General features: G+C 40.4%; 1 protein-coding gene across 1 annotated transcript; it reads left to right on the top strand.

The window, feature by feature from the left end:
* LOC103424023 (uncharacterized) lies at positions 1–6126 on the top strand. The gene is made up of 16 exons (XM_008362085.4): positions 1–787; positions 1322–1443; positions 1539–1624; positions 1728–1763; positions 2035–2131; positions 2218–2260; positions 2355–2455; positions 2826–2890; positions 3026–3522; positions 3605–3692; positions 3791–3922; positions 4144–4709; positions 4939–5077; positions 5161–5229; positions 5326–5469; positions 5662–6126. The coding sequence occupies exons 1-16, from the start codon at positions 459–461 to the stop codon at positions 5773–5775; spliced, it is 2628 nt and encodes an 875-aa protein (XP_008360307.4). The 5' UTR covers positions 1–458; the 3' UTR covers positions 5776–6126.
* Positions 6127–10265: the final 4139 nt, after the last annotated feature.

Genomic DNA, 10265 nt, shown 5'->3' with positions numbered 1-10265 from the left:
GGGAACAAGAGACATCTTCACCACCACTCGGTGCCCTCTCTCCGCCGCCATCAACCCACCTTTTTCTTCTCTCCCGGCGATCCGTTTCTTTCGCACCGAACCTTTTCTCTCCTCTTTACATACATACAAACCCCATCACACGCGACAACAAAAAGAAAAAAGAAACAACAAAAAAACAGAGCAAGAAATATCAGAGGTTGAGAAAATTCGTTGTTTTTTTCGGGTTTTCTTCAATTCTCTATACAACCCAGAAAACTATATTCAAGTTTTTTTATTTGGTAAAATATCGAAACCTTGGCTTTTGAGCGTTTTTGTGGGAAAAATATTGATCTTTTTCGTGGGGTTTGATCATTTTCTTCTGAGACTCTGAAAGGTGGTAAGGTATAGCAGTTAATATTCAAAAATTGCAGTGGTTGAGTTTTTGTGGCGAATTTGATGTGTTTAGCGACGAAACTTTAATGTTTCGGTTGTGTACGTTGTTTGATAGATTAGAGTGTCGAGAAATTAAGGGAGAGAGAGAGAGAGAGAGAGAGAGAGAGAGAGAGAGAGAGAGAGAGAGAGAGAGAGAGATGGAGCAGAAAGGCATATTGCTGTCGGCTTTGGGCGTGGGGATGGGAGTGGGAGTGGGGCTTGGGTTGGCTTCCGGGCAAACGATGAGCAAATGGACCGGAAACGACACGATGTCCAACGGCGTTACGCCAGATAGGGTGGAGCAGGAGTTGCTACGACAGATCGTTGATGGAAGAGACAGTAAGGTCACGTTCGACCAATTCCCCTACTACCTCAGGTCACCACCATTCCTATATTCTTCAGTTATTTTCGATTATATCTTGTTTTCTATGATTCTTTGAAGGGTTTAGATCGCTAGTTAATAACGGCCTAGTACGTAGTATTCCTCGCTATTTGAATAGCAAGTTCGATATTAGTTTATTATGGATAGTCCACGGTGTGAATTTGCTTAGAATTGTCTGCGAAGTGTTTGGATTGCCAATAGCGTAAATATATCATTATATCATTAAAAAAAAATACAAAATTAGATATTTTTGCAAATTTGTGATTTTTAGAAATTTGGTTTCAGTGACTAAAAAAAAATTGATGAATATTGATTAAAGTTGGTGTATTTAGCATGATTTCAACATATAAGGTACTCAAATTGGTCACAAAATTGGGATCATGACATGTGACATTGTACGATTCATGGACATGCATGCTTAGCGCGAGCACACAATTTGAAGACCAAACTTGATGCATATTTCTATGTTTTGTATGGTGTAGTGTTTTCTATGTTTTAACATACTTAGGTTGATGAATGAATTTACAGTGAACAGACGCGAGCTTTGATAACGAGTGCTGCCTATGTGCATCTTAAGCGAGCTGAGGTTTCAAAGTACACTCGCAATCTATCTCCTGCAAGTCGGGCTATTCTGCTCTCAGGACCTGCTGGTTTGTGATCTGCAACATTTAGCATCATGTTTGTACATGTACTATCATTATAATCACTCTTTTGTCTCTTTCCTGCCTCCATTTTTATCTTCAAGAACTTTACCAACAACTTGCCAAGGCTTTATCCCATTACTTCCAAGCGAAGTTGTTGCTCTTAGACGTGACGGATTTTTCTCTAAAGGTGAGTGGGGGAAGTTTTATATAATATGGATATACATATACACATATGTGTCTGTCCGTGCTTTTTTCTACCGCTAATGTTTATAACTACTCGGATTGTGCAGATTCAGAGCAAATATGGCAATACCAACAAAGCATCTGTAAGCTTTCTCCAAAGTATTTCCAGTATGTTCTGTGAAAGTTAATATACAATGTGCACTATTAAGTTCGCTGTTATGTTGTCGACAGAACATAGACTACATCCATAGCCATCCAAGAAAATTGATAAGATGCTGCAATTTTTTTTTTCCAATCCCTTTGAGATCTTAGTTTTAAACGAGTTTTCTTCACATTATCATGCCCCAAATTTTCTTGACGTGGGTTTCATACAGCTATTCGTATACTTATAAGTTGTTATCATATCTGCCGTAGTCTTTTAAAAGATCTACTTCAGAGGTGGCACTTGAGCGGTTGTCTGGCCTGTTTGGATCATTTTCACTCTTTCCGCGAAGGGAGGAACCACCAGAAGGTATTGTTGAAAACTATTCTTACAAATAGAGCTTTGTATGGTTCTGCACCCTCTGGCATAGCACTCACCAGGAAATCCGCTTTCAGGCACTTTACGAAGGCAAAGCAGCGTTGTGGATCTTGGATCAAGGTACAGGGAGGGTTGTTAGAAAATGAGATTGATTGCTTAAAGGGTTGTTTGAAAATGATCGTATTTTAACTGTACTTTTGTCCTGCACTTGCAGTGGGCTAGAAGGTTCTTGTAAGCCTTGCATGCTTCGTAGGAATGCTTCAGCTTCAGCTAATATTAGTAACCTTGCTTCACAGAGCACTCCTGCAAATTCAGGTTCTTTCTTATTACTGAAAAAAAATAATATTGCAAGATAGAGCTAGCTGTTAGTTCTTTACTCTTATCTTTTACATATTACAATCTATTTGCAGTGCGCCTTCTAAAGCGTATGACTTGATCTAGTGGTTGTGATGGAAGTTCGTTGAATCTTTGAAGAACAAAAGAAAGGAACTTCTATTTGAAAATTTGTTTAAGAAAATTATTTAGGAATTGCAAATCAGTTTTGACATCGTGATCCTTTGCACTAGCTTACCCACATGCCCTACGATACATTTTTCACGCTAAGAATTTATGTGGTTTCAAGTTTTTCTTTTTTCCGTCTTTGTTTTGTTCTTTTGATTTCTGATAAACCGTTTCTGTTTCCTAGATGAGTTTAAGCGCGCAAGCAGCTGGTCGTTTGATGAAAAGCTTCTTATACAGTCCCTGTACAGGGTAATGAGTGATGTTTTTTCTGCTATATTAAGATTTTTGGCAGTCAAGAGCCTATTATACAAACAAAATTTCTTCTTTCAAACATTTCTCCGTCGTGGATATTGATTGGTGAGATGAATTTTTATTTGCTTTCAGGTTTTGGTTTTCGTCTCAAGTACTAGTCCCATTGTGCTGTATCTTAGGGACGTTGACAAGCTCTTATCTAGATCGCAAACGATATATAACTTGTTCCAGAAAATGTTGAAGAAATTATCTGGAGCCGTGTTGATCCTTGGTTCACGAATTGTGGATCTCAGTGGTGACAACAGAGAGGCGGAGGAGAGGCTTACTGCTCTTTTCCCTTACAACATCGAGATCAGGCCCCCTGAAAATGAATCCCTTCTTGTCAGCTGGAAGACTCAACTGGAGAAGGATATGAGAATGATTCAGGTTCAGGATAACAAAAACCACATCATGGAAGTACTTTCGGCTAATGATCTTGATTGTGATGATCTTGGTTCGATCTGTATCGCAGACACAATTGATCTCAGTAACTGCATAGAAGAAATTGTTGTATCAGCAGTTTCTTATCATTTGATGAATAACAAAGATCCTGAATACAGAAATGGGAAACTCATCATTTCTTCCAATAGGTATGGCTTTTTTTAATTTATACCTGTAATTATTTTTTCACTATGTACATTCCGTGTACTCACCGCTTTCTCTGTAAATCAGTTTGTCCCATGGATTAAGCATATTCCAAGAGGGAATATCCAGTGGGAAAGATACAATGAAGCTGGAAGCGAAGGCTGAAGTGCCTAAGGTATGTTGGACGATCATTGTAATTGTATTATTTTATAACTCGTGGATAACATATGGAGTACTAGATTAATCATTCTCTTGTTCATCCATTAATTATAGGAAGGAGGAACTGAAGTGTCTGTCGGTGTGATGACAGAAACAAAAACCAAAAGCACTGCTACTGCTGCAGAGACAACAGCTGCAGCAGCAAAAATGGAAGCTGACAATTCAATTCCAGTATCAAGAGCTTCTGTAAGTCACCAATCTTCTTGTAGTTTCTTTTTTTTATGTATTGGCTTGATAGCTAAGTTACTAACAGAAAACATAAAAGTCCATGCCATGGGCTTTTGAGTGTTTCTACTCATAGATTGTATGTCGTTTAGGGAGTCGACATGCTTCCTGCAGTGTACTTATATATGTGATTGTGTCTTCCCCCTACTGATATTGAGAAATCACCGTGTACTACTTAACAGGCAGAAGTCGATGATGAATTTGAGAAGCGCATAAAACCAGAGGTCATACCAGCAAATGAGATTGTCGTAACATTTGCTGATATTGGTGCCATGGATGAGATAAAAGAATCCCTTCAGGAATTGGTAATGCTTCCACTTCATAGACCAGACCTTTTCAGCGGAGGCCTACTAAAGCCTTGTAGAGGTATACTGCTATTTGGTCCCCCCGGAAGTGGGAAGACCATGCTGGCGAAAGCCATTGCTAGGGAGGCTGGAGCAAGCTTCATTAATGTATCCATGTCTACCATTACCTCCAAGTGGTTTGGCGAAGATGAAAAAAATGTCCGAGCTTTGTTCACTCTCGCAGCCAAAGTCTCTCCAACCATTATATTTGTAGACGAGGTTGATAGCATGCTTGGACAGCGAACAAGAGTTGGAGAGCATGAAGCCATGAGAAAAATAAAAAATGAGTTTATGATTCATTGGGATGGGCTCTTGAGTAGTCAAGGAGATCGAATCCTTGTTCTCGCTGCAACCAACAGACCATTTGACCTTGATGAAGCAATCATCAGGCGTTTTGAACGAAGGTAAGCATTTTTATAACTTTTAATGCTGTCATATATTCTGTTAATTAACCTTATCATTATGTAGTTCAGGATAACAAACTGACATTGTTAAGACAAATTTGATAAAACAAGTTTGCAGTGAATGTTAGCGAGATATAGTGGTGCCATCAATGGAAGTAGAAACATGAAAATTGTTCACATGATTTTTTATTTTTTTTTATCCTTATGATAACACTGAGTGTTAAAACAGAATTTTGGTGGGGCTACCGACTGTGGAGAACAGAGAAATGATTTTGAGAACTCTGTTGTTGAAAGAGAAGGTGGAAGCCCGACTAGACTTCATGGAGCTTGCAACTATGACTGAAGGGTTTAGTGGAAGTGATCTTAAGGTCAGCATGTTTGATTATATGTTCTGTAGTTTAAGAAGTTGTGTGTATACTTAGGTCTGATTGACTGATATTACTTTGAGCAGAACTTGTGTACAACAGCTGCCTATCGGCCAGTTAGGGAGTTAATAAAGGCGGAGAGCAAAAAGGATTTGGTAAGAAAGTTAAAATCATGACCGCTTTTTCTATGCTGGAGTGACTAAAATTCAATGATAGATTATCGTTGTGTACTTTTATGTTTTGGTTTTTAGGATAAAAAGAAGAGAGCTGCACAAGATGCTTTGGGAGAACGGAATCCAGAAGCTGTCCCAGAAACAGAAGAAGAACCTAAAGAGGAAAGAGTCATCACCCTCAGGCCCTTAAACATGGAAGACTTCAAGCAGGCGAAGAATCAGGTATGTTCACCAATTTAACTTCCATTCGAGTTGTTTCGCCTTGGAGTGATCCACTTTGGTTTTTGTTACATGCACTATCCATGTACTTGAATTTTTTCACCGACCTACTGCCTCATCAGGGGTTGCCATTCAGATTTTTTCTTTTTTCGTCTATTCAAACATCAGCTTTATTTGTTGTTCTTGGGAATGCAGGTTGCAGCTAGCTTTGCCTCTGAGGGATCCATGATGAACGAATTGAAGCAGTGGAACGATCTCTATGGGGAAGGGGGATCGCGAAAGAAAGAGAAGCTAACTTACTTTCTATGAGATTGGCGGTGAAAACTTGTACATTTTCCACGGTTAGTTTTGAGTATCAGTGATCACCCTTCTTCTTCCTTCAGTTCGTCCTGGCACGGATAAGTGAGTGACCAACATTAACAAACAGAATTTGACTGAAGCATTTCCCGTGAGGCTGTATTAGGATGTGGAAGAGACCAAATCTTGTATTAATTGTATTATTCGCCTGTGGTTTGTGAACGAATGCTCGGATATAAACTGTGTTTTGTCTTGCTGCCGAATTCTGGGAATAAGGCGTGACAACGAGTGTCTGGATTGTTGTGAACTACTGTTTTCATATGTAATACTAATAGGCGGAACGCCGCTGAGTGTTTAGATGTATGTAACCATGTACAGCTTAATTTCTCTTCATTTGTTTCTTTGTTGCTAAATTCCTGCAGAGAAATTGTGGACATTCTGATTTTACTGATTTGTTTTAGACGTACATGATTGTGTGGCTTAGGCATTCCCCCTCCCATTGAATTTGAGTAATTTTTCTTAGCTTTCCGCGAGCGAGTTTGTTTGTACCATACTTAACCAATCCCAAAACTACTGAGCACCGGTCAACGTTATACCGTCAAGGATCAACAAGAGTTTCCCTCCAACTAGGAGTTAAATCACAGCGCAACACGTGTTAACACCAAGAGGCCAATTATAGGGCGACACGTGTCAACATCAAAGGCCAATCATAGCATGACACGTGTCAAGACCAAAACAAAGCTAGAAACTCTCTTCTATAAAAGGAGATCATTCTCCTACAATAATCCCTAATGTCATTTGTACTAAATCATTCACTAGTACTCACAAAAGGAGAGCTTGAACCTATGTACTTGTGTAAGCCCTTCACAATTAATGAGAACTTCTCTACTCCGTGGACGTAGCCAATCTGGGTAAACCACGTACATCTTGTGTTTGCTTCCCTGTCTCTATCCATTTACATACTTATCTAGTGACTGAAGCAATCTAGCGAAGGTCACAAACTTGACACTTTCTGTTGTACGAAAGTCTTCACTGATTTTGTGCATCAACATTTGGCGCCGTTTGTGGGAAAGACACTTATTCCCACTCTCTTTAGCTGTGTCAAGCTGGTTTCCACCATTCGTACTCTCTTTTGACCAGGCATCCCTCTCCAACATAGGGAGAGAAGGAAGCCACGGCACATAGAATGATACCCCTTTTGCACTTAGTGTGAAGCAACGAAAGAACAAAGGAAAGAAGCTCGCTCTTCAAGCTAAAGTCGAAGAGATGGAGGCTCAGAACAACAAGATAGTAATAAAGAATGAGATCCTCCAAGAACAATATGAGAAGCTTTTCGAGACGTTCCACGAAACTAGGTGTACTCAAACACGCAAGCTTGTTGCCCTTGTAGACATCAACCATCATCTGGGAACCCCCCCAACACAGAGGGTCACCTTCCTTCGACATGGGTATCCCTGATAAGGAGCGTGCTAATCATCAAAATATTGATCAACATGAGACTTCTCTCAACTCAGCTGCTTCGACTCGAAGCAGAAGAAATGGAGGAAGACACCTCCTTGCAGAAGGGTTGGAATGATCGAAAGTCGTTTATCGTGACTGCCGAGACTTCCTAAAGCAACGTCGAGAAAATCCCCTTCACATAAGCTCGAAGATCAATAACCCAAGGGTTTGTGAAAAACTCAGTCCCCTTCCACGACCTAGGCCAGCTGCCCATCTAAGGAAGGAAAGACAGGTCCTAGAGGAACATGAAGGTACAGAGGACTCGAAGGTATTCCGACAAACTCGCCCTAGAAGTCAGTACGGCAAGTCCACGGAAAAATCACACGCTCTTGCTCAAACCTTCCTACTTCCAAGAGACGATGAAGACTTACGGAAGAAAATTCCAGTGGTACATGACTCCACTTAGGACCCCATTGTCTTACAGCTCCTTGAAGAAGTAAACAAGTTGAAGGCCGAACGTCAGGCCGAGATACCTGACTGGAACCAACCTAGGCTTGGCCCTCTCACAAGGAGGATCCTCGACACCCCCTTCAAGCGAAGATAAAACAAAAGCTTGGTTTACAACTCTATACTGGAAGGGAGGACCCGATTGAACACCTTAACCACTTTAAGTCCACCATGGCATATCAGATGCACACCGACGAATAGCGATGCCTTCTCTTCCCTTCCATCCTTTTTGGCGGAGCTCTAAACTAGTATTGTCGTCTTCCACTCGAGACAGTAAACTCATTTGAGGAACTAAGGAAACTTTTTGTCTCTCAACACATCTTCTAGACCGATCGCTTACATTCTACAGATGACTTGTACACTATTCACCAGAAGCCGGACAAGTCACTACAAGAGGCCTACATGATTGTATTCTCGCTGCGCTGAGGCAGATGACAAGACTGCCCTCAAAGCCTTCACGGCAGGCCTACGTGATTGTTTCTTCAAGTACATGATCAATGCCAACACTTGGAAGACTTACTCTGAGGTGATGGCACAGGTTTACAACCACGTCTCCGCCGAAGCAAGGACATACCAAAGGAACCCCCATATGGTTAACCCTTATCAACAAGTAGGAAGTGGAAGTCAAGTTCTACCAAGTGAGGAGATCTTGGCCATTCAAACACCCATTGCATCATCTCCTGCCTCATTTAGCTACTTGCTAAGTCACCAAATGTATTTGTCTTTTGGTAAGAGGAAGGATTTTTACTCTCAGCAAGCCCATTACAACAAGAGGGATAAAAGTTCGTATCAAGATAACTAGGGGTGAACGTACCGTCGACTATTATGACTATGGGGCCAAGCCTCACTCTTTCAAAGTGGAGGACTAGGTATTAAAGGAAATGCTATTATAAGAAGGCATACACATTACAAATGTTTTGACTCTCAACCGCTTGAGATCTTTTGTCACACAAGCCATTCGGCAAATATTTAAAGAAGAGGGAATTCAGACAACTTCTTCTGAGTCTTTTGCATTCCTGGCACTGGAACACTTGGTCTATGATGACCTACCCCTGTACTCCAACTCAGAGCTTCAATATGCGTACTTTGACACAAAGTATGTGATACTAAGAGTTACAACCAACATGGTTCACATATCCAAAGCATGGATCCTTTCATGCATAGCAAAACATTCATAAGCATCACTTATGTCAATCAACATAAACATCATACATTCCAACACATTCATACATAAACATCATACATTCCAATACATCCATACATAAGCCAACTGTGCTTCGAAAGGGTTCAACAAACTTTGTGTCATTCGACACTTGCTACAATGTGCCTCGACACCTTGCCCTTATTCTCACCAACCAGGTGATAAAATGTGAAGAAGGAACTCATCTTCATGCCACCAACCAGGTGATGAAATGTACAACTCGTACTCTAATATCATTTGGCAACTTGCCACTTATGTCACTAACCAGGTGAAGAAGGAACTCATCTTCGTGCTACCAACCAGGTGATGAAATGTGATGAAAGGTGATGAAGGAACTCACCTTCGTACCACCAACCAAGTGATGAAAGCAACTCACCATTCATTCCACCAACCAGAAAACGAGTGGTACAACTTGTACATGTGAACTCCTAGCATTCACAAATAATAAAAAACCCTCAAGCTTTACAACTCAACTAGGGGAGCACTTATGCCTTACAAGAGTTATAGTCACCAACAAAGTCTTATTGCAAGCCAACAATGGCTTCAGTGCATGGTATATGAAGATCAAGCTCTTCAGCCTTCTTGCATCTGCTTCAGACATTTTTCCTCTGTAACAATGCAAACACTACAACTCATAGAAAGTTTCACAGACTCTTGATTAAGACTGTTAGAAGCAAATTCAATTTATATGGTTCATCCAAAGCTTCGACTACTACAAGGTGTGGCTTGCATCACAATCTCTTGCTCAACAGTGTAGAAGCAAAATTTGTATATGTTGTCTTTTCCATATTTTAAAATTTCTAATTTTCCCCATAAAAAAAAGAAAAAAAAAGGAAATTGGGAAATTCAACAACTTCAACAAATGGAGGGCAACTACAATTCTCAAAAGCTTCACACACTTTTGATCAAAACAGTGTGAAGCAAAACCAATATATGGTGCCACTAAGAGATTCATTAATGGAGGGCAACCACAATTCTCAAAAGCTTCACGCACTGATGATCAACAGTGTGAAGCAAAACCAATTTATGGTGCCAACAAGAGCTTCATCAATGGAGAGCAACTACAATTCTCAAAAGCTTCACACACTCTTGATTAGGACAGTGTGAAGCAAAACCAATTTATGGTGCCAACAAAAGCTTCATCAATGGAGGGCAACTACAATTCTCAAAAGCTTCACACACTCTTGATCAAGACAGTGTGAAGCAAAACCAATTTATGGTGCCAACAAAAGCTTCAACTCCAAAGCTTCACCTACAAAGCTTCAACTCCAAAGCTTCACCTACAAAAGCTTCAACACCAAAGCTCAGCACCAAAGCTTCACCTACAAAGCTTCAACTCCAAAGCTTCACCTAC

This window comes from Malus domestica, chromosome 14, assembly GCF_042453785.1.
Source record: "Malus domestica chromosome 14, GDT2T_hap1".
NCBI classification, from domain to species: Eukaryota; Viridiplantae; Streptophyta; class Magnoliopsida; order Rosales; family Rosaceae; genus Malus; species Malus domestica.
Note: the sequence above shows the minus strand (reverse complement) of the source record. Positions and strands in the feature narration are given on the sequence as shown.

Coding starts and splice junctions, on each gene's coding strand:
- LOC103424023 (XM_008362085.4), top strand. CDS start 459: ATGTTTCGGTTGTGTACGTTGTTTGATAGATTAGAGTGTCGAGAAATT. Junction 788..1,321: donor CAATTCCCCTACTACCTCAG/GTCACCACCATT, acceptor ATGAATTTACAG/TGAACAGACGCGAGCTTTGA. Junction 2,261..2,354: donor GTTGTGGATCTTGGATCAAG/GTACAGGGAGGG, acceptor CTGCACTTGCAG/TGGGCTAGAAGGTTCTTGTA.